Source organism: Neovison vison, chromosome 10 (genome assembly GCF_020171115.1).
Source record: "Neovison vison isolate M4711 chromosome 10, ASM_NN_V1, whole genome shotgun sequence".
Taxonomy (NCBI): domain Eukaryota; kingdom Metazoa; phylum Chordata; class Mammalia; order Carnivora; family Mustelidae; genus Neogale; species Neogale vison.
In genome coordinates, this window is record NC_058100.1 from 54,122,919 (window position 1) to 54,146,686 (window position 23,768).

The window sequence follows — 23,768 nt, forward strand, 5'->3', positions numbered from 1 at the left end:
ATGCGGGGCTCGATCCCATGGCCCTTAGATCATGATCTGAGCCGAAGGCAGAGGCTTAACCCACTGAGCCACCCAGGTGCCCCCATTAGTTTTTTTTTTTTTTTTTTTAAGATTTTATTTGTCAGAGAGAGAGAGAGGCAGACAGAGGGAGAAACAGGCTCCCTGTGAGCAAGGAGCCCACTGTGGGACTCTATTCCAGGACCTTGGGACCATGACCCCAGCCAAAGGCAGATGCTTAACCAGCTGGCCACCCAGGCATCCCTTACAGCAAGAAGTTTGTATTTAAACTTCACGGTTTTTGGCCTGAGCAGCTCAGAAGAGGAAATTGCCGTTAAGTGAGATAGAGGGAATTGTGGGAGAGAAGCAGATTTGGGGACAGAACAGAGAGTGTTTTTTTCTAAGTCCAAATAGTGTTATTAGTGATTTATAATTTTTATATTTGGAAACTCAGAATGACGACGTATAGTAGATGTTCTCTAAAATTACTAGATTTGTAAACCTTAAAGTGTTCATATATTGGGTTTCACAAGGTATAATTGTATGATGTTGCTGGTTTTGGTCTGCTAGAATTTAAGAGTTGGCTTCAGTATCTGCTTAATTATTGTTTCTAACTTTGTCAGTGATAGTAGAGAAGTTCTTATTACCCTTGATTTTTGTTCCTTGTATAACCTCAAACAAGGGGGACTTCTGTTGCAAAAGAAGAAAATGTTCTTGAACTGTTTGATAATCATTAAACAGGGTAATAATCACAAAACATTATAATGTTAAACACCATCATTGACAAAAAACATTTATTAATGAGGATCATGTGATACTCAGTATAGAATCTAATACATATTACAAATATTCTCTATACTTTTTGGCAGTCTTTTTTTTTTCATTTTAATAAAAGATTGGCATTTTGTAGTCTCATGGAAATTTTGCTACTAGAGTGGATATTTTCTCAAGCATAAGGAAAAACAGTACATGTGACTTGTTTGGAGGTTGTTTCATAGAATATGGTGTTTTGTTTGGTAAGCCTAACTGGTTAATCTTAATACATAATACAGCTGTTTCCATTCCTTATAACTGCATTTAAACAAGGAGCATTTGATTCACATTAACTTTTCAGGGCACCTTCAGATTTGTTATAATAATTTTTTTTTGTTTTAAGATTTTGTTTATTTGGCAAAGAGAGGGAACACAAGCACAGGGAGTGGGAGAGGGAGAAGAAGCAGGCTTTCCGCTGAGCAGGGAGCCTGATGTAGGTAGGGTTTGATCCCAGTACCCTGGGATCATGACCTGAGCCAAAGGCAGGCGCTTAACCACTGAGCCACCCAGGCGCCCCAGTCATAATATTCTTAATGTGAAACAAAATTTAATTAGCTCTGAAACTGTAAAGATACATTCTGTTTAAGAGGAGGAAGGAATGTGATGAAGTGAACTCTAAAACTATTAGGAAAGTTACGATCCATCCTACCGCAGGAATGTCTGTAGACTGTTATGAAGCCATTTTTAAAACAAGTTAATTCTGATTTAAGATTAAAATACATCTGAGTGTTACAAAATGAGGAGACGTGAGCCAGTCAAAAGAAGGGTGGGTTGAGATCCCATTCCATGTAGCCAGGACTACGTGAGCAGAGGCACAAAAAAGCAGGAAGCATCATGATGTGTGTTAAAGTTTAGAATTTGAAATTTGGAGGGGGGAAGGTAACCTGGAGAAGTAGGTAGAGACCTGACCATAAAAGACCTTGAAGGCAATTAAAGAGATTTTAGCTTGATGGTGAACTATTCAAGAATTTTAAAAAGAGTGACCTGGTCAAATTTTTGTTTTAAATAGATCACTTTGCCAGCTGTGTGGAGGATGGCTTTGAGGGAGACAAGACTGGAGGCAGTAGTCCAGGTGAGAGATGGTGGGGGTCTGATCTGCAGTGTTGGCAGTAGAGATGGAGAGGAGGGTGTGGGTTTGAAAAGAAATGAAACCACAGATTCAAGGTTTTTCTTCTTCAGATATAGTAAAGTCAATTTTAAATTAAAAATGAGTGCAGGGAGGAGAGAGGGAGATGATAGTAAAGTGTTACATCACAGTGGGTAGTTGGAGAGTGGCAGAGAGCCACTATAAACAGTTCCTGTGATCGAGAAGATCATTGCTGAAGGCATGGTGTATTTTTTGTGTAAATGACCTGAACTGCAAAAAGCAGGTGATCTTTATAGGGATCATCTATTTGTGTAGTGTGACTAAATTTAGGAACCCATAAAGCCTCGAGGTAAACTAGGTCCTAGAAGGCTTCAACATTACACATTGTAGATACTCAAATGGCTATTGCTGGTGATATTTTCTAGAGCTGTCAATTAAGTGTTCAAAATATTTTTTATTTTTTTATTTTTTTTTTAAGATTTTATTTATTTATTTGACAGAGAGAGATCACAAGTAGGCAGAGAGGCAGGCAGAGAGAGAAAGGGAAGCAGGCTCCCTGCTGAGCAGAGAGCCCGATGCGGGACTCGATCCCAGGACCCTGAGATCATGACCTGAGCTGAAGGCAGCGGCTTAACCCACTGAGCCACCCAGGCGCCCCTCAAAATATTTTTTAAAATGTACCACCTAGGAAAAGAAAATAAGGTAAAAACTTTTTTTAAAACAACAGTTGGAAGCTGTTATATTGTACACTGTGCATTGTAATGCAGAGGTATTTTGTAGTGCCAAGAATATTTGTATTAAGTCAAAACATTTTTCTGTTGTTTAACAGATAATTTTAGTATTTTTGTTTTTTTCTGGAAGCACTGTTTCTATAATTTTTCTGTATGTACACAGAGGATCCGGATTTATGCAATATGTACATATTTCTTAAAGTTTCTGTTACCTTTTCCACAATTTGTTTTGTGTGGAGAGAGTCAGTGAAGAAGGGTAGTTTGGGAGGATTTTTAAAAACAGAATTTAAAATCACCACCACCACAAAGTAGCCTATATGTTTTATAAAACGAATTGCCATGTTTTTGAGTGGGGGGCTTTTCCCCGCATTTTGAGAAACCCTGCTTTTTCTGTTTATTTCTGATTCTGGTTTGAGTGCATATGAATCACAGCTGAATGCTTCTTTGTGATCTCTTCTCTGTCTTGTTGCATTTTCAACAAGTAGACTTCTCTCATGTTTAGGAGACTGTGCCATTTGCTCATTCTTCATGTCTCCATATGATACAGTTCTTTTCCACCCTGGAGCCATCAGTATACACATGCCAGCAGCTAGAATACTGTGTATGTACTGAATTAAATGAACTTAATTTAACCGTTGAACTTACTGTGAATTCCTTTCTTTGTTTGTCTTTCAGAAGCCTTGCACCGCCCGTATGGTTGTGATGTTGAACCCCAGGCACTGAATGAAGCCATCCGGTGGAGCTCCAAGGAGAACTTACTTGGAGCCACTGAGAGCGACCCTAATCTCTTTGTTGCACTTTACGATTTCGTAGCCAGTGGTGATAACACACTCAGCATCACTAAAGGTGAGCTTCACTTTCCAGTTTTCATGTGGTTAAGAAATAAAGGGGTCTGTTCTAGATTCTGCCTCTGACCAAAATTAGGTGATTTGGGCCCCAATACTTTAGGGTTCATTGTCTTGGTTTGGTTTTGTTTTTTAAAAAACCTGTGTCTCCTTTATCTGTCCTGTTAAGGGTAAAAGGAGATAAAGAACTTTAGAAAAAGCACCACACGGTCTATACTAAACTGTTTCACTCTCAGGATTCAGTACTCTCTGTAATAGGCCAGCATTCATCTTATATGGCGGTAAGGTTCACTGTGCATCCCTCCTAATGGAGCCGTGGCTAACACGAGTCGTTCTGCCCCAGCCGCTGCTGCTTGGAGTGCTGTCCCCGGGCTGACTGCCGGTCTAAGAACAGTTCGTTACCAGTCCTCATTGTTAAGATCTAGAACTTGCTCCCAATATGTAAATCAACTACATCACTAGGTATACTAATTATTTTGTTTAGAGACATTTTCTTTTTTTGCGGGGAGCAGGACTTTCAACAAGAAGAAAGTAGTCGAGTGATTTCATATGCCAGTGTGAGTGTCCTGTCACATTGTGGACCTGCTTCAAGCAGCACCGGTGGAGACCATCTCTCATCTCTGTTTAAGTGCCTTACTGAAAGGGGTCATAGGAAAGGTTTCTGTTGTAGTAATACTCTCAAGAGAGCAGTAGTTTATTTCGGTAGACAATTCTTATAAAAGGAAGGATTTAGAATATGACCAAGTAAAATCGTTCAATATTAGTGTTTCTGAACAACGAGAGGGAATGTGGAACTTTTATGGGAAAGAGCGTCTGGCTGGCTCAGTTGGTAGAATGTGTGACTCTTGATCTTGGGGTCATGAGTTTGAACTCCTCATTGGGTGTAGAAATTACTTAAAAAAAAAAGAAATGAAAGAAAGGAAGAGGCATGGACCATTCTCATTGTGTCCTTGGATTGGAATGCTAATCTGCCTAAGTTTGTTCTTTTGAACCTATGAAAGCCTCCTACTAGAAAGAACATATTTCAGGATAATTTTTTTTTAAATATTTTATTTATTTGTCAGTGAGAGAGAGAGAGATCACAAGCAGGAGGAGCGATAGGCAGAGGGAAAAGCAGGCTCCCTGCTTTTGAGCAAGGACCCCCCCCACCCCAATACGGGACTTGATCCCAAGACTTTGGGATCATGACCCCAGCCGAACAAAGGCAGATGCTTAGCCAACTGAGCCACCCAGGCGTCCCAAGGATAATTTTTTTTTATTAAATATTTTATTTATTTATTTGGCAGAGAGAGAGGGAGCACAAGCAGGGGGAGTGGCAGGCAGAGGCAGAAGCAGGTTCCCTGCTGAGCAAGAAGCCCAATATGGAACACGATCCCAGGACTCTGGGATCATGACCTGAACTGAAGGCAGACACTTAAGGACTGAGCCACCCATGCGCCCCTCAGGATAATTTTTGACTTAAATGAAATTGTGCTTTAGGTGATAATTTGTCAGACATATGCCTTTTATTTATAAGGTTCAGAATTAGGTAATAAATGGGAGTGAATATACCAGATTAAGATAGGCCTCCATTCAGGGATTGTTACCCTTTTATAAAATTTTTATATGCTTCTATTTTTTTAAGTCCAGAGCAGAAACCTGTAACTCAAACTGGGGTATAGATGTGTTCCAGAGTGGGTGGGAGGCACATACATACATACTTGTGCCAGGGGATGTCAGAGGTGAAGAAAAAGTAAACATGTGTGATCTCCTAGTTGCAAGTTACTTGAAGGCTTTGGGTAGTTTTTGGGGACGGGATGGTGATAGTATTTGTATGTGTGTGAGGTTTTTGTATCGGGGAAAATTTTACACAAAGTTTTAGGATAAAACAAAGGATTTCAAAGAATTTTATACTGTGCAGTAGTCTCTTTGGGCTACAACACACTCTTTTACCTTTATTGATATTTCAGGAGAGAAGTTTGTGAAGCAGTGACTCAGAACATTCTTTCCTAGATACACTTTTCATGTCACTGTTTTCCAAGATAGCTCTGTCACCAAGGAAATACCAGTCAAGACTTTGTTGCTGCCTCAGTTACCAGTTATGGCAGCTGCTGGTGTGCAGCTCAAGGGCTGGGATTCTTGTTCTCTCATGGCGAACAGTGATTTGTCTTAAAACCCCTGAAATGGGGGGCGCCTGGGTGGCTCAGTGGGTTAAGCCGCTGCCTTCGGCTCAGGTCATGATCTCAGGGTCCTGGGATCGAGTCCCGCGTCGGGCTCTCTGCTCAGCGGGGAGCCTGCTTCCTCCTCTCTCTCTCTGCCTGCCTCTCTGCCTACTTGTGATCTCTGTCAAATAAATAAATAAAATATTAAAAAAAAAAAACAAAACAAAAAACCCTGAAATGGGGGCGCCTGGGTGGCTCAGTCGGTTAAGCCTCTGCCTTCAGCTCAGGTCATGATTCTGGGGTCCTGGGATCGAGCCCTACGTCGGGCTCTTTGCTCGGCAGGGAGCCTGCTTCCCTTCCTCTCTCTCTGCCTACCTCTCTATGCCTACTTGTGATCTCTCTCTCTGTCAAATAAGTAAAATCTTAAAAACAAAAAAACAAAAAAACCTGAAATGTCAGATTTTTCTATCAGGTTCATATTGATATAAAGTGATGTCATGCTAAAGCTATCTTACTATTTTAAAGATTTTTTTTTTTATTTATTTGATAGAGAGATCACAAGCAGGCGGAGAGTCGGGGGGGGGAGAGAGAGAGAGAGAGAGAGAGAGAAAAGCAGGCTCCCGCCAAGCAAAGAGCCCGATGCGGGGCTCGATCCCAGGACCCTGAGATCATGACCTGAGCCGAAGGCAGCGGCTTAATCCACTGAGCCACCCAGGCTCCCCTATCTTACTATTTTAAAGGACAAGAAAGTATATTTGAAAAATAATGATTCCTACTTTACTTCCTTCTTTGAAGATTGTTTTTTGCTTGAATTAAAAAATAAGAGTTCTCCCAACATTCCTGTCAGTAGAACCGATGTGTACATCCCCATTAGTCAGACTCCTCAATTTCCATGGTACTCACAACTTCCAGAGTAGGAAATTCTCCTAACTTCCAAAAGAGAGGAAAACAAAAACCTAGGATTTTTTTACTGTATCCTACTTATGATGACTTGCTGTTACCAGAAACAACGGTATACTTGATGTTTACATTTTCTGGTTTTTGTGGTACAACAGGAAAGCTACACAGGAACGAGTTTTATTTAGCTTTTCTAGTAGCACTGAGTTTTTTGTTTTCCTGCAGATATGGCTGGGGAGTATTTCTCTGCATCCTGGTGCATTTCCACAGCCACAGGACACACAGTCCTATCTGTCCCTCTATACATATGTATATTGTATGAGTACATACTCCTAGGTTTTTGTCATTAAATGTCTCACGTCCAGGTGTCAATGGTGAGAGAGTGATAAAGTTATCCTGTGGTAAACATTTCTGTGGGTTGCTGGAAAAATTTGATGACTGCCAGAATAATGATTTTGAGCTTTTCCTCAGTGGCCTATGTCTGACAGCTAGTGGGCCATATGATTTTAATTGGTTTGGTTTTCTTCTGCCGACACTGAGAAGTAGGTGTGAACTCTGTAGGAAGGTGTGCATCTCTCAGAGATAGGGGGGCCCAGGGCCTTTCCCCACAGTCTCCCCCCACCCCCCACCCCCCACCCCCGCATAAAAGGTTTAGTTATTAGTTATTACTAATGATACCTATCACCTTTCCTGTTTTGTCTGAGTTGCACATTCAGGGGCAAAATGTATATTAGTGAGTTTAAAGTTCACAACTTGAACAGAAATCAAGGGTATTGACGTTGATAGCAAGCAAAGGCATTCTGAGTAACTTGTCTTAGGTTCCAGCTTCAGTGTCAGCTTCCCTTCCCACACACTAATTTTAGAGGAAGGAATAGGACTGACTCATATTCTTGGGAAATGGGAGGGAAGTTGGGAAACTATAACTGTTAAAACTTGAGTCCTGGAATGTGCTTTGGGAGTTCTACCTGCCCAGCCCCCCCAGCAGTTTTTGTTCTGAAAGCATTGCCCAAAGCCCTTTGGTCTGCTTTTGTTTTGTCTTGTTTTCTTATTTGTTTTTTTACATAAATGGTTTTGTTGCCTCCCTGGGAACTGGAGGCAACAAAATTTAGAAGTAACTTTGTATTTCATGATTCTCATACCAAAGCCTTGATTATTACTAACATTGAACCATATATAAGATATATTCCTTGACAGACTGTTATATGAGAAAAAAAATGAATTATTTTTAAGGGGTGAGGCTGTGCCATTTTCCATTTTCCATTTTCCATTTCTTTCTGTCTTTTTTTTTTTTTTCTAACTGAAGTACAGTTGACACAATATTACATTACTTTCAGGTATACAACATAGTAATTTATTCTAAACGTTATGCTCTGCTCACCACAAGTGTAGCTACCATCTATTATCACACAGTGCTGTATAATACCATCAGCTATATTCTCTATGCAGCTGTACCTTTTATCCTGGTGATTTATTCATTCTCTAAAGGACTTTAAGCCTGTATCTCCTACTCCTCTTAACCCATTTTGCCCATTGCCCCTCCCTCTCCCCTCTGGCAACCATCAGTGTCTTCTCTGTATTTATGGGTCCATAACCTTTCTATCCTTGTATGCCTCTGTACTATACCACACATGGGGTTGCATGAAGACATTTTTTTAGTTGGTGTAAAAGCCATTAGTCAATGCCAGCAGGTTATTTCTAACTATGCTGCTTCTGTTTAAGCTACATGTTAAAGAGGTCAGTCAGGATATGATGAATAGCCAAGTTTGTTTTCATTAATTTTTTAAAAAAAACGTTGGCATAGGAGTTACTGATTGATTTTTCTCTTGAATTTGACAGTAGACTGCTACTGCTTGAGATAAAGTTCTAACACCTTCTCTTTTCTTCTCTGATGACTTCATGGCTAGGTGAAAAGCTTCGAGTCCTTGGTTATAACCAGAATGGTGAGTGGAGTGAAGTTCGCTCCAAGAATGGACAAGGTTGGGTGCCAAGCAACTACATCACCCCAGTGAACAGCTTAGAGAAACATTCCTGGTACCATGGACCCGTGTCACGCAGTGCAGCAGAGTATCTACTCAGCAGTCTAATCAATGGCAGTTTCCTGGTGCGAGAAAGTGAGAGCAGCCCCGGGCAGCTGTCCATCTCGCTCAGGTACGAGGGGCGTGTATATCACTACAGGATCAATACGACCACAGATGGCAAGGTAAGACGGGCCAGCACTGCCTCTAGGTGTGGACTGTTGTTTTTTAGAAAAAATACTCAGAATGACTAAAGAATACAGTTTTTATGTCAGACATAAAACGAAATAATCACTGATGTGAATTTGGGTTATTTGGCATGTGGAACCTTACTTTTTTCAAAAGAATATGGTAATGGGAAAAAAAAAAGAATATGGTAATGGGATTTAAAAACAATACTACATTAATAGTTTAATGAGATAGAATTGAAGGTGAGTGAAGGGAACTGCTATGTAAGTTAGTGGTTCTAATCATCATATACAGATACATACACGTGCATCTAGTACGTTGTACAGAATTGACAAATTGACCCTTTTTATTTTTTTAAAAGATTTTATTTATTTGACAGCGATCACAAGTAGGCAGAGAGGCAGGCAGAGAGAGAGAGAGAGGGGAAACAGGCTCCCTGCTGAGCAGAGAGCCCTATGCGGGGTTTGATCCTAGGACCCTGAGATCATGACTTGAGCCAAAGGCAGAAGCTTTAACCCACTGAGCCACCCACACGCCCCAGAATTGGCAAATTAAGCCTTGGATCTTTGAAACTTAAAATAATCTCTACCAGAAAGTTTGCAGAGTAAGAATTTGGGCTTCTGAGACTGGGATTGATGGGTAGTATAGATAGATTATTTGGATATTTAGCAAATATCCTGTTAGAAAGACCAACCATTGTAGAATGGTAGTGTAAGAATGGAGCTGTTTTACTTTCTGAACTGTGAAGCACAGATTTATGTCCATTCTGTGGAACAGTAAATTTACATTGAATCATTTGTTCTTTCCTCGTATGTGATCTTCATAGTAGGGGGAAGCACACAGACTTTGCCAAGAGCAAGCAGACCTGGTTTGCCGGACAACTCCACCGTTTCTCTTCGTTAACTTTGTGACCTTACTATAAGCCTTAATTTTTCATCCTACTTTATTGGATTGTCATGAGGATTAAATGAAATGATTTCCTTAAAACATAATAGCTGGTACAAAGTAGGAAGTAATTATTCTCTTTCTCTTTTGCATCATCCTACAGACATAACTGTTCCCTGATGAAACCACATTGAATCAGATTAAGTGATAATGTAGGAGAGACCTAGCAGCTCTACTTCTGGTTACATACCCAACGGAAATGAGTGCATGTGTGTACAGAAGAGATGTCCAGGATGTTTATAATCGCATTATTTGTAATAGCCCCAAATTAGAAACACTTAATTATCTAACAACAGAATGAATTAATAAATTGTGGTATATTCATAAAATAGAATCTCATACAGCAACAAAAAATGAGTGTGGTACTGCTGTGTACATTCTGAGGAAAATCTGTGGCCCACCTAGTTTCCTGCTTTTGTAAATAAATTTTTATTAGAACACAGCCACATCCGCTTGTTTATGTATTGTCTATGGCTGCCTTCTCATTCTTATAGCTGCTTTGAGTAGTTAGCACAGAGGCACCATGGCCATAAACCTGAAATATTTACTCTCTGGCTCTCTGCAGAAAAGTTAGTTGACCCATGTCGTAGGTGAGTCTCACACCTATGTGAAGTTGAGTGAAAGGAGTTAGTCATTGTTGGGGTGGGTGTGAGGGGAGCGGCAAGGGCTGCTGCGGATATGGGATCTCTTCGTAATGAAGGCTGATGTAAGTGTTCTGGAGTTACATAGTGGTGATGTTGGACAACTTTGGGAAAGCCACTGAATTGTATACTTGAAAATGGTGGGCATTATGGTATGTGAATTCTTTCACAATAAAGAAGAATGGAATGGAAGAAAGCAGGCACAACAGTGCATGTAGTGTGATTCCATATGTGTAAGTTCAGAAGCAGGCAAAGCTATTGTAAGTTGTGAGAAGTCAGGAGAGTGGTTACCTTTGAAGGAGTGAATAGCTTAGCTGGGAGGGTGCTGGTAGTGTTATAATTCTTGGTGAGGTTTATGTGGGTGAGTTCACCTTATAAAAACCATCAGTTCTGTATATAATACGTATCTGTATACAGCACAAGTCTCTTTTTCGGTAAACAATAAACAGGCTAGCTACCACAGGACATAGGGTTCAAAGACTGCTCATCTTTTATACTTTAATTACTTGCCACAAAATAACTACTGTTTTGCTAACAACCCTGAAATAAAATTGTGGCTCTTTTTTTGATGGCCTAGCCACTCAGAAGCACATCCTAATTAAGTAAAAATTGTAAGATCCTTAAATATTCTCCTCCTTCCAAAAAAAAGGGAAGCCAGTGGTTCTCAAATTAATGTTCTGTGCAAGATTCTGTGCAAGATTTCATGACCTTTCAGAGGCCAGGTCTCCCCTTTCCACTTAAATCAGAATTTCTGCCTTTATCTTATGAATTTGGGTTTCACGGTCTTGTTGCTTCAACATATTCAAAGACCAGTGATCCTTTTTTTTTTTTTTTTTTAAAGATTTTCTTTATTTATTTGACAGAGATTACAAGTAGGCAGAGAGAGAGAGGTGTGAGCTGAGCAGAGAGCCCGATGTAGGGCTCCATCCCAGGACCCTGGGATCATGACCTGAGCCGAAGGCAGCGGCTTTAACCCACTGAGCCACCCAGGCGCCCCTTGAAGACCAGTGATCTTGATGATCCAGAAAGATAGCTTGGAAATCTCGTTCCCCCACTCTGCCTGCGAAGAATGGTGTAAAGAGGGTTAAACTGAAGTTGTGTTTTCCTTTCTCCTCATCGCTGAATTCTTTCACTTACCTCCATAAAAGAGCCTCTTATCTTCATATCTTCAGACCAGTGGAATAATGGGCTTTGAAAAAGGTTCTCAGACCTCTCTTGAAGTTGCTAGCTTTCCTCCGGCCTTTCTCACCAGGTTTACGTGACGGCGGAGAGCCGCTTCAGCGCCCTGGCAGAGCTCGTGCACCATCACTCCACGGTGGCTGACGGGCTGGTGACGACCTTACATTACCCAGCGCCCAAGTGTAACAAGCCCACAGTCTATGGTGTGTCCCCCATTCATGACAAATGGGAAATGGAACGAACGGATATTACCATGAAGCACAAGCTTGGGGGTGGTCAGTACGGAGAAGTTTATGTTGGCGTCTGGAAGAAATACAGCCTTACGGTTGCTGTGAAGACGTTGAAGGTGGGTTGCTGAGAATTCGTTTCCAGGCCTTTTTTTTTTTTTTTTTTTCTTTTCCCTTTTGTGCTGAATCACTTGGAAATATGAGCGCGCCCCTCTTTAACTTTGGAGCACTTTCCACCCACTGGTGCCAAGCACATCAGCAAATTGATGAGTAACCTCAGTGCCCTTGCTGACAGTGCGGGGACAGATTGTTCACTGCGACGCAGTGAAACCCACATGTGGGGAAGGTTGGTCTCTGGAGGGTGTTGATGTAGGTCTTAGTGGAGGGTTAGGAGCCGATTAAAGAAGTTATAAAAGCCAAACAAGCTGTTTTGCTTCCTGAGAATGACCCCTGCTGGACGACATTGTTCATGCAGTGCTCAAGAATTGTGTGTTCTCTTTTCTCCTTGAGCTCTCTGCCTCGTGCTCCCCCATCTCTCTGAGATTAGATCACTTCTTCTCCTAATAGTCACAGGAATCTTCTTTCTGATGCCACTGCCTTCTTTAAGCGTCCTAGTATCCAGTTACAAAGTTGTCACTCATTCCATTCTCTGAAGATCTCCCATATGCCTCATAGCTCTGGCGAATCACGTGTAAGGGCTGCTCTTCGGCTTCCTGAGTGTGATCAGTTTCAGTCAGCAGATATTTATTAAGCATATTTTGAGTGTGAGACAGTATACATGGCTTCGCACAGATGTATTGCTCCTTAAGGAACTTGTCAGGAAGACAAATGCGTGAACAGCTAACTCTTCTGTCTCCTCTTTGGAAGGCTGAGGTACCTAGAGAAGTAAACTGTCAGAGAACTGAGTAATCCATCGAGGCCCCCCAGGCCTCAGTTGTGATGGGATATGATGGCTGAATTATGCTTGCCCTGCTAATTTTCACTCCAATTTCAAATATTGGGTAAATTTAGAGATACTCTTTCTTAATCAGATGTCTCTGGAGCCTATTATTCGGTTCTGATAAAATTTCTCTAAGTAATCTGCTAGAATATTCAAAAGATACCTCCTTTTAAAACTGTAGTTTCAGGATTATAAGTTGGCTCAAATGATTAAAATAGGGGTTTGTCCCCTGTTCTGGGTTTTATTTATTTATTTATTTCCTCCTTACTTTTCCCTCTTTCCAGGAAGATACCATGGAGGTGGAAGAGTTCCTGAAAGAAGCTGCAGTGATGAAGGAAATCAAGCATCCTAATCTGGTCCAGCTATTAGGTGAGGAAGATTGTCTGAACCATAGGTTTCCTCACAGGGCCTTGTCTCCCAATCCCATTATTTCCAAATGCTGCTTTTGTATCACCATGGTGGAAGCTCTAGGTACAAATCTACTTCAATAAGTGGTTGTCATTTTTAATGACACTTAATTTTAATCAGCAGGCTCTCTGCTTAAAAATTTCCCTGAAACGGGGTCCCTGGCTTGCTCATTCAGTAGAGCATCTTATTCTTAATCTTGGGGCCATGAGTTTGAGCCCCAAGTTCAATGTAGAGATCACATAGATACATACATAAATTAATTTTTAAAAATTTTAATAAAAATTGCCCGGGAAAGTGGCCTGGGTTGATTATAATATATAAAATTGGCCAACTTACGGTAATTGCCTCAGAATCAAGGTTCAAGATTACTCAGAATGATACCACACCAAACATTGTCAAAAAATATTTGACAAAATAGACATGAAACAAAGAACTGTTGAGAAGAAGCAGATTCCAAATTGTGGCCACACACATTGGTTCACCTTCCTCACCCATTCAGGTCATGGAGAAACTAGTGACTAAACTCTCGGCCCTTCTTAAAGGAGGACCAGTTTCTTTGTTCACCTTGAGCCATACTGTCCCAAAGGAAGTTTGGGACAGTTTCTTTTTGAATCTTTATAAGGAGTCTGCCATGTATCAGTAAAATCCTTGACTGTGGAAACATTCTTTTTACAAAGCATGATACGGACTGGGTTCACCTGGTCTTCAACATACACAAAATTGCTGTTACTTGAAGATAAACATTGTTAGTGTACAGGTGAGGATGGGAATCGTGGGCATATGCCGAACTAAGGACATTTTGGTTTTCTTTTCTTTTTTAATTTAATTTAATTTAATTTTATTTATTTATTTGACAGAGAAAGACCACAAGCAGGCAGAGAGGCAGGCAGAGAGAGAGAGAGAGAGAGAGAGAGAAGCAGGCTCCCTGCCAAGCAGAGAGCCCGATGTGGGACTCGATCCCAGGACCCTGAGATCATGACCTGAGCCGAAGGCAGCGGCTTAACCCACTGAGCCACCCAGGCACCCACATTTTGGTCTTCTTGACCCCTTATGAAATTAATGCTTTTCCCCAAGCAGGCAGATACTCAGATGCATGTGGATTTCCAAAGAATGATGTAGTGAAAGCCAGGACTCCCTTATCAACCACTTTTATCTGAACTTTGCTCTGTTTTTTTAGGAGAGTGTGGTGGTGAGAAGGGAAAAGATTACTGCTGAGCTAGACTTTAAAATGTGTCTGTTAATCTTGTCGAAGTGCTTGGGAATTTCTATATCCTAATAAAACAAGCTCTGTTCTTCCACTATCAGGTGTGTGTACTTTGGAGCCACCATTTTACATCGTGACTGAGTACATGCCGTATGGCAACTTGCTCGATTATCTCCGAGAATGCAGCCGAGAAGAGGTGACTGCGGTGGTCCTGCTGTACATGGCCACTCAGATCTCCTCTGCAATGGAGTATCTAGAGAAGAAGAATTTCATCCATAGGTGTGTAAAGCCTGATTATGGCCCGTGACTAACCATGAAGCTACCTTGCTTGATGTGCAAATAAAAGAATGTGAGAACCTTACTGGAAATTTCCAGACGACCCAGAAAAACAGTTTTCTCTTTTACAGGACCCACCCACTATAATGTTATTCCCAGTTTATAAACCTACAGTATTTTGGTTAAAGTATTAATGGGCCTTTGCTGATTCTTAAAACAGAATGCTCTTTATTTTGCCCAGGACCATTTCCAAGATCCTTTTACTCTCCCTAATGGCTTAATTGTAAAAATAGCTTTCTGTCTTAGTAAAGAACTTAAAGTAAAGCCCTGTAGAAAAGCATCTTTTGCTCACCTCTGAAACCTCTCCCAGCGTACTGGTAAAGAGGAACCCATGTTCTGAAGTGGGCTTTATTCTAGTATCAGATGACTGCTGCCTCTTGGAGATGACTCTACAAGTGATACATAATTAGTGGCTTTCTCCTGTGTTAGCAGCTATCATCAGGTGCTACTGTGTCTGTCAGCATGGACTTAACCAACTCTGTTTACAGCACAAAGGACCAAGAAGAGACTGTTCATGGACATTTTTCTCAACATCTGAATGGAATCACATTAGGGTTCTCTTTTCCACAGAGATCTCGCAGCCCGTAACTGCCTCGTAGGAGAAAACCATGTGGTGAAAGTGGCCGACTTTGGCTTAAGTAGATTGATGACGGGAGACACCTATACTGCGCATGCCGGAGCCAAATTTCCTATTAAATGGACAGCACCAGAGAGTCTTGCCTACAATACCTTCTCAATTAAATCTGACGTCTGGGGTAAGGTTGGAAGGGACTTCTTCTGTGTCTGTCATTTTAGGTTTTTAATGTTCTTAATTCTTTAGAGCTTCTCATTTATGCAGTCAGTAACCTCTACCTTGGCCCCCATCTTAAATTCAGCAAGGATTTATTAAATACCTATTATCTGCCAGGCATTGTGTTAGGCACTTAGCATAGAAGTGTAAAGAGGAAAGTGTGGGGGTGGGGGAGTCCTCACTTTCAAAGAGCTCACAGTCTAGTCTTGGATTGCATTGGAATTTTACTGATCTTCTCTTTGTAAAGTCCCTGTTTTCCATATTAAATTTATTGCTCATTTTCGAAGTACTGTGACAGAGTAGCCTCTTCTCTTCAAGGAAGGCATGATGGAATTGCACCTAGAGTTTGTCCTTGTAACTAACTCATCTTGTTTCTGTTACCCTGGAAAGCAGTCCGATTTAGCAGAGGCTCTTGGACTGAACAAGTCTAGAAATTTGGGTTATAGGCCAACAGAAATAGTTGAAAGATGGCGAGTCACTTTTTACAGAAATCTCAAACTCAGAAATAATGTGTGACAAAATTAAGCAAATTTTCTTTGCTAGTGTGATTTTTTTTCCCCCTCTGACTTTAAAAGAGTCCATTTTCTATTTTACTCCTTCAGTATTAGCTGATCTAAAAACTGGAACTCATTAAATAGATCATCAATTGTTCTAAGAGTAGTTTGGTTCTGTCCCAGACTTTTTATGGTCATAATTTATTCTCCCTCACTACAGTTAAATCTAAAAATTGGGAAATTAATGGAGCACCTGGGTAACTCTGTTGGTTGAGTGTCGGACTCTTGGTTTTGGCTTGGATTGTGATTTTGGTGTGTCGGTGATGTGGGATCAAGCCCTGCTCGCACTCAGTGCGGAGTCTGCTTGGGATTCTCTCTCCCTCTCCTGTCCCTCCCACCCTGCACCTGTACTGTGTGCTCAAGCGTGCTCTTTCTGTCAAATAAAAAATCTTTAAAAAAAAAATTGGGAAATTTATAGAAAACAGTCTATCTGAATCATTTTGTGGCAGATACCTTAGGACAAGTTCAGCTGTAAAAATTAGAATGTTACTAAGAATTAGAACAGTTTACTGATGTAACAGTGTGGATGTTAATCCAAAACTTGAAAGAGAAGTCACGTAATAGTATAAAATAGATAACAAATCAGAAGAAACATTCAGCTTTTTTTTATATCCCCTTTGCAGCTTTTGGGGTACTGTTGTGGGAAATTGCTACATATGGAATGTCACCATATCCAGGCATTGACCTGTCTCAGGTGTATGATCTACTGGAGAAAGGATATCGAATGGAACAACCTGAAGGATGCCCCCCTAAGGTTTATGAACTTATGAGAGCATGTGAGTGTTTTCTTTCGTATTTTAATTTTGAAGACTTAAGTCAGTGATTCAGGATGATTAAAGAAATAAGAAACCGTTTTCCTCTCAGTGTGAGGTTGACTCCAGCCTCCTGACATATAAAGGATTGGTCAGGCACTGAGTGGCTTAGTCAGTTAAGCTTCTGCCTTTAGCTCAGGTCATGATCTCGGGGTCCTGGGATCATGCCTCTGTGCTTCTCCCTCTGCCTCTGCCCTCCCCCGCCACCTTCACTCATGCTTTCACTCTCAAATAAATAAATAAAATCTTTTAAAAAAAGAAAAGAAAAGGTTGATCATTGATCATCCAGTTGGCATATATGATAAACGATCAAGTTTAATTGGAATTCTGACACAGTCATCCATGGCCCATATATTGACTAAATTTCCCCAGCTCACCTGTATGATAAAGCTAATAAGAAACTCCTGTTTTTGTCAAAGTGAACTCTTAAGTTCCTCCTTTCTGATATCCTGTTACATTTCTGAACATGGACAGCTGATTGTAAGGTTAGAATAAGTTTGAAGACAGGTCTCATCATGCCCTTCCTTTTCCCAGTAGAAAACAACTTTCCATTTCATAAACCATCTCTCTACCCCTCTTTATCCCTATAGTAGAAAAACAGAAGCTGGGGCTACATAGAAGGACCAGCCCTGGGAAGTGGGTTTATTACACCTGAGTCTGGAACTGAGAAGCAGCTGCCTTGCTCACTGTGAACCTGCTGTACCTCCGCCTCAGTAGCCTCCCTTGCAGGTGTGCCCCCGGGTATTTAGTTTCTGCAAGAAGCTTTCAGCACTTCTTTCTTTTGTTCCGCAGGCTGGAAGTGGAGCCCTGCTGACCGGCCGTCTTTTGCTGAAACACATCAGGCTTTTGAAACCATGTTCCATGACTCCAGCATTTCTGAAGGTGGGACTCTGGCAGGTTATTGGTGGTGGCCAGGTCTGGGTGGTGGTAGGGGTCATAATAACATTGCGAAAATGATAGACTCCTCTAGTTTGGGACTCCATTTCAGAGGACTGAATTAATTCTTGGCCTTCGTTAATTCTTATTTTGCCCTCTGTTTTGCTATTTTTAAATGTGTCTCTATGTCTCAAGCTCATTTCTAACATTGAAATTGTATTTTAATTAGAAATTCAGTCTCATCATAGAGAAGTTGGGTAGTTCTTAAACCACCAACACTTAACCATATATGGAAGGGAATTAAAAATGAGTAGGAAGAATATTCTGCCTCCCTGAACCATACCTACAAAGACAGAATCAAATCATAAAAGCAATATCCAGAAATTTCATTTCTGGAAATAGATCTTAGGGAAATAATTAAGGGTGTGAATAAAGATTTAGCTACAAGGATGTTACATCAGCATGTAGTTTTTAATATTGAAAAACGAACAATTTAAAAATCCAGTGGGCTAATTGATATATTCATATAATTGAATATTTAAAATGATATTCTTAGATATATTGACATGGAAAATAGTTTAAAAATGAGCATGTTAAGCTATGAACAGTGAGAACCCTTTTCATATCCGAAAAACGAATGTATGGGCACATACAGGCAGCTTCCAACGTCAGTATCACAGTGCCTCTAACAATTATGTGCTGAAGTCAGACAGTACACTTGTTACAGAGGCAGCCTATTCCCAGAGAGCTAAAAACAGAATTCTTAGTTATGTGTGCTGATTGGATTCTCTAGTATAGCTCCAGAATTTTGCACATATTTTTCCAGTTTCTTCTTTCCTTCCTAATTGAGCATAAGAGCTTATGACTTAAGTTCAAGTTTTAAAATATAAGAAGAGGAAATCAGGCAAGTTGAATTTTGTTGTCTTCCGTTAGCTATTTATCATTTCGGATAAGAAGAAAGGGAAAAGTACAACCCTGAAGTTGAATGAAAAGTATTTTCTTCCAAGTACTTTGCTAGCTCAAACTTGTGCACATCAGCCTTTGGGCCAGATGGAGCAGCTGCCCCTCACGACCTTCTTCTTTCTTCTTTGTGCTTTACTTCGTGTGGCATTCAAGTGGTAGTAATCACAGGCTCCATTTCTTTGATGCTTCTGTATCAACTTTTAACTTCTGTTGACTCCTTAGTTAAGTATTTGTTTCTCTTGAAAATGTTCTATCCTTTTAAAAAAACAACCATTTTCAAACCGCTTTCAAAGGTAACTGCAATTCAAAATTGCTAAACAAATTTATGATTATTTAACCCACATTTTATTAAGCGTTTAATCTGTGGGAAGCACTTTACTGAAGAAACAGAGATAAGACACAGTTCCTACCTTAAAAGGATGTACTTACTGGTTGGTTGTGAGTGGAAAAAACCTAACTCAAGCTTTCTGAAGCAATAAAATGAGGATTTACTTGCTTATAACCAAACCCTGGTTTGGTTCAAAGTCAGTAGAAGCCACAGACTCAAGTAGCTTTGGGACTTTCTCCTTCCACAGCCTCTCCCATGCAGTATCACTTTTCTTTTGTCTCTGCATTGATGTCATCCTCGGAATCTTCCAAGAGGCGTGGGGCACAGTTGCTAGCATCCTTGAGGTCATATCCTCATAGTTTATGTCTCTCTGCCAGCTGCTGTATATAGCAGTGTAGGAAAAGAGTCTTGCTGGATGGCTTGGGTTTTGTGCCATGTACCCATTCTTGTGAGGGAGCCGATTTTTGAAATAGTTACCCAGAAATTTAATTGCTCTCACTTGGTTCATTTTTGTTCCGGAATGAATACCAAAGTATGTCTTTGCCCCAGTAGGAGCCACAAAACACATAGCCATGTTCAAAAGGGTGAACACTTCTTCACAAGCCTCATTTGCTTCATTTGCATGAAATGAAATGTATCTACCCTCCTTCTTTGGGTAAGGTGCAACCTAAAAATGAAAATAACTCCAGAAATCTGTCTCCTTTGTTCAGCCTCTGAGCAAGCACTCAGTAAACAAGGCTAGCCAAATGATTTGAAAGCCTATGAAACCGTGCTTACTTAACATACTCCTCATCAGAGAAGTCCAAAATAGAACAGTGAGATGCCACCATATACCAATACCAGAATGGCTAAAATTAAAATCGAGCCCCAAAAACGGATAATACCGAACTCTGGCAAGCGTGCAGAGTAACCAGAGCTTTTACACAATGCGGGTGGGAGTCTGGATTGGTACCGCTGTCTTGGGAGACAGTTTGGCAGGACCAAGCGAAGCTGAGTGTTGTGTGCTCTGTAACCCACCAGTCCCGCTCCTAGGGATGTACCCAGCAGACATACACGTATGATTCTGAAGCAAAAGACATGTAGCCAGGTGTTCCTAGTGGCCTAGTTACAGTAGCCCCAAACTGGAAGCAGCCTAAATACCCGTAAAAGAGAGATAGATTCATTTTGTTTGAGTCACACATTTGAACGATGCACCCTGAGAGAAAGCCCCCGCCACAGATGACATCGTGCATGAGGCTGTGCTCAGTGTTGGACCACAGAAGCCCGGCGTAGAAGAGTCCATACTCTGTGATGCCATTACATATTTGAGTGCTCTTTTCTCCAGTTTTTTTCTCCGTTGTGTATCTTTTCTGAGAAGAAAACCTTTTCTGTGTCACGAAATGGTTTTTTATCGGTCCCCTTGTCCTCACAGAGGTAGCTGAGGAGCTTGGGAGAGCCGCCGCCTCCTCATCTGTTGTTCCATACCTGCCCCGACTGCCTATACTTCCTTCCAAGACCCGGACACTGAAGAAACAGGTGGAGAACAAGGAGAACATCGAAGGGGCACAGGACGCCACAGAAAATTCTGCTTCTAGTTCAGCACCAGGTATTGGTCGGTAGGCGGGTAGCAGGAAACTGTCTTCGTTTCCAGAACTTTGGGGATGATGCTTTATCTCCACTGTGCTGCCCGTCTTCCCTGAGGAGAGAGAGGCCGGCATTGAAACAGATCCTGCTCTTGGGCTCAGCCCCGCAGTGCTGGCGTTAGTCCTGACCTTTCCGTAGGCTGCTCAGCTCAGCCTCCTGCTCTCTTTCCTCAGCTCCCGAATCCTAGCCGCTTACCGTCCTTACAGTTCTGGCAAAAACTGCCTGATAGATGAGGCCAGGGTGTGCTGTCATTTTTAGAGAAAAGACAGATGCCGAGGTGAAAATCAGCGGGTTGTTCCTTTGCATTTATAGCCCGTGTTGTATTTGGGACACTCATCGGTGTAAAATAGTATTATCGGTGATATTGTATTTATTAGTTTTCTCTGAGTCCTACTAATGCCTGACATTTAAGAGATCCTGAAAAAACTCTTAAAATGTAACCTTAGTTACTCAAGTGTAATGGAGTCACTGTTTGTCTTTCACATTACTGACTGGCTGTTTCTCATCAGGGTTCCTTAGAGGTGCACAGGCCCCCACTGGGTCTCCAGCACTGCCTCGAAAACAAAGAGACAAGTCACCCAGCAGCCTCTTGGAAGATGCCAAAGAGACATGCTTCACCAGAGACAGAAAGGGAGGCTTCTTCAGCTCCTTCATGAAAAAGAGAAATGCTCCCACACCCCCCAAACGCAGCAGCTCCTTCCGAGAAATGGAGAATCAACCCCACAAGAAATATGAGCTCACGGGTAACTTCTCATCTGTTGCTTCTCTGCAGCATGCTGATGGGTTCTCTTTCACTCCTGCCCAGCAAGAGGCGAATCTGGTGCCACCCAAGTGCTATGGGGGGAGCTTTGCGCAGAGGAACCTCTGTAATGACGATGGCGGTGGGGGCGGGGGCAGTGGCACCGCTGGGGGCGGGTGGTCTGGCATCACAGGCTTCTTTACACCACGCTTAATCAAAAAGACACTGGGCTTACGAGCGGGGAAACCCACAGCCATTGATGACACTTCCAAGCCTTTTCCAAGGTCAAACTCTACATCTTCCATGTCCTCAGGGCTTCCAGAGCAGGATAGGATGGCAATGACCCTTCCCAGGAACTGCCAGAGGTCCAAACTCCAGCTGGAAAGGACAGTGTCCACCTCTTCTCAGCCAGAAGAGAATGTGGACAGGGCCAATGACATGCTTCCAAAAAAATCAGAGGAAGGTGCTGCTCCAAGCAGGGAGAGACCAAAAGCCAAACTTTTGCCCAGAGGAGCCGCGGCTCTTCCTCTCAGAACGCCCTCTGGGGATCCAGCCATTACAGAGAAGGACTCTCCAGGGGTGGGGGTGGCTGGAGTGGCAGCTGCCCCAAAGAGCAAGGAGAGGAATGGTGGGGCGCGACTCGGCATGGCTGGAGTCCCAGAGGACGGCGATCAGACGGGCTGGTCTTCTCCGGCCAAGGCTGCAGCAGCCCTCCCAACCACTCACAACCACAAAGTGCCAGTCCTTATCTCACCCACTCTGAAGCACACTCCCGCTGACGTGCAGCTCATTGGCACAGACTCTCAGGGCAATAAATTCAAACTCTTATCTGAGCATCAGGTCACATCCTCTGGAGACAAGGACCGACCCCGACGGGTAAAACCAAAGTGTGCCCCACCCCCACCCCCAGTGATGAGACTACTGCAGCATCCGTCCTTGTGCTCAGACCCCGCGGAAGAGCCGACCGCCCCGACTGCAGGACAGCCCGCACTAGAAACACAGGAAGGAGGGAAAAAGGCCACTCCGGGGGCAGTGCCTGGCGGTGGGAAAGCCGGGAGGCCAGTGATGCCTCCGCCTCAAGTGCCTCTGCCCACATCTTCCATCTCGCCAGCCAAAATGGCTAATGGCACAGCAGGTACTAAAGTGGCCCTGAGAAAAACCAAACAGGCGGCTGAGAAAATCTCAGCAGACAAAATCAGCAAAGAGGCCCTGCTGGAATGTGCTGACCTACTGTCCAGTGCCATCACAGAACCTGTGCCCAACAGCCAGCTGGTGGACACTGGCCACCAGCTTCTTGACTACTGCTCAGGCTATGTGGACTGCATCCCTCAGACGCGCAACAAATTTGCCTTCCGAGAGGCTGTGAGCAAACTGGAACTCAGCCTGCAGGAGCTGCAGGTGTCTTCGGCCGCTGCCGGGGTGCCCGGGGCCAACCCTGTCCTTAATAACTTATTGTCATGTGTGCAGGAGATCAGCGATGTGGTACAGAGGTAGCCACTGTGAGCTTCGTGGGAAGATGCTCACAGTTCTGAGGGGAGAGGGGGAGGGACTTGTTTTCCTGTGTTCTTGTTTTCAAAAAATGAAAGACTGATACTTGAGTGTGTTTATGTGAAGTACCTCAGATCTCTGAGTTCTCACGTTTACAGGTTCATCTCAAAAATAACAAAAAGCAAAACACGTAGGACAGGGAAATGAGATGGGGACGGAGCAGTCGTGGACAGGATTGGAAGGTGCCCTGGAACATCAGGGAACGTGTGTATGTCAGGCCGCTCCTACCCAGGATGCTGCGCGGTGCTGTCGTGGGGCTGCTCTCGGCAGGGCTGCAGGCCGGCGACTGCCCCGGGACTGGCCGTGCCACTCACTCTGCACCTCACACAGGAGGGTTGACTTGCGGCTCCACTAGGTACTATTGGTAATGTCACTCCACCTCGTCAAGTGAATGGGGTGGGACAGAAGAAGGGAAAGCTGGGAATGTACCAAGGGACCTTTTCTTTGAGGCTGCTGAGCGCAGCTGTTGTAGGAACTGCAGATCAGATCGCTGGGTGTGCTCCCATCCTCTCCCCCATGGTGTGCTAGTTGGTGCAGGAAGTGAAAGAATGCTAGGAAGTAGTCAGGGAGATTGAAACCTCCTCCTCACATCTTCTCCACTGATGAGCAGAAGTCCTTTCTCCCAGTCTCGTGATTTCCTGATGGACCAGGATTGGGTTTCTACTTGCTGGTGCCCATCTAGAAATCATAGGCACGGGGGTCTCCTTCGTGGTTCCTCTCTGATCTGCGCTGGGCAGGCTGTCTTCCTTTATTTCTGGCAGTATTCGGGGCATTAACCAATGCTGATTTTGAAAATAGTGGTCATGTACAGGTTCTCTTGGAAATCCTTTTCTGATACGGTGTCCCTGCATACCAACATACTGGTTAAGGAATTGAGCAGCTCTGTATTTTTTTTAATCAGCTAAAATACCAGGGAGGGAGGTCTCTTCTTGGAATCCAA

At 42.6% G+C, this 23,768-nt stretch overlaps 1 protein-coding gene across 6 annotated transcripts in view; it reads left to right on the forward strand.

Annotated features, from left to right (window-relative positions):
- Positions 1–22,871, forward strand: part of ABL2 (ABL proto-oncogene 2, non-receptor tyrosine kinase) — a 109,508-nt gene extending 86,637 nt beyond the window's left edge. For 2 of the 6 annotated variants that reach the window (XM_044267322.1, XM_044267323.1), the window contains exons 2-13: positions 1,820–1,882; positions 3,304–3,474; positions 8,416–8,711; positions 11,554–11,826; positions 12,932–13,016; positions 14,361–14,538; positions 15,166–15,350; positions 16,563–16,715; positions 17,544–17,633; positions 20,330–20,503; positions 21,051–21,284; positions 21,594–22,871. In XM_044267322.1, coding sequence (XP_044123257.1) covers positions 1,820–1,882; positions 3,304–3,474; positions 8,416–8,711; positions 11,554–11,826; positions 12,932–13,016; positions 14,361–14,538; positions 15,166–15,350; positions 16,563–16,715; positions 17,544–17,633; positions 20,330–20,503; positions 21,051–21,284; positions 21,594–22,774 — 3,083 coding nt within the window. In that variant the 3' untranslated portion in view covers positions 22,775–22,871. Of the gene's footprint in view, positions 1–1,819; positions 1,883–3,303; positions 3,475–8,415; positions 8,712–11,553; positions 11,827–12,931; positions 13,017–14,360; positions 14,539–15,165; positions 15,351–16,562; positions 16,716–17,543; positions 17,634–20,329; positions 20,504–21,050 lie in introns of all 6 variants that reach the window. The other 4 variants (XM_044267319.1, XM_044267320.1, XM_044267324.1 and 1 more) reach the window with 3 other exon arrangements.
- The last annotated feature ends 897 nt before the right edge of the window (positions 22,872–23,768 follow it).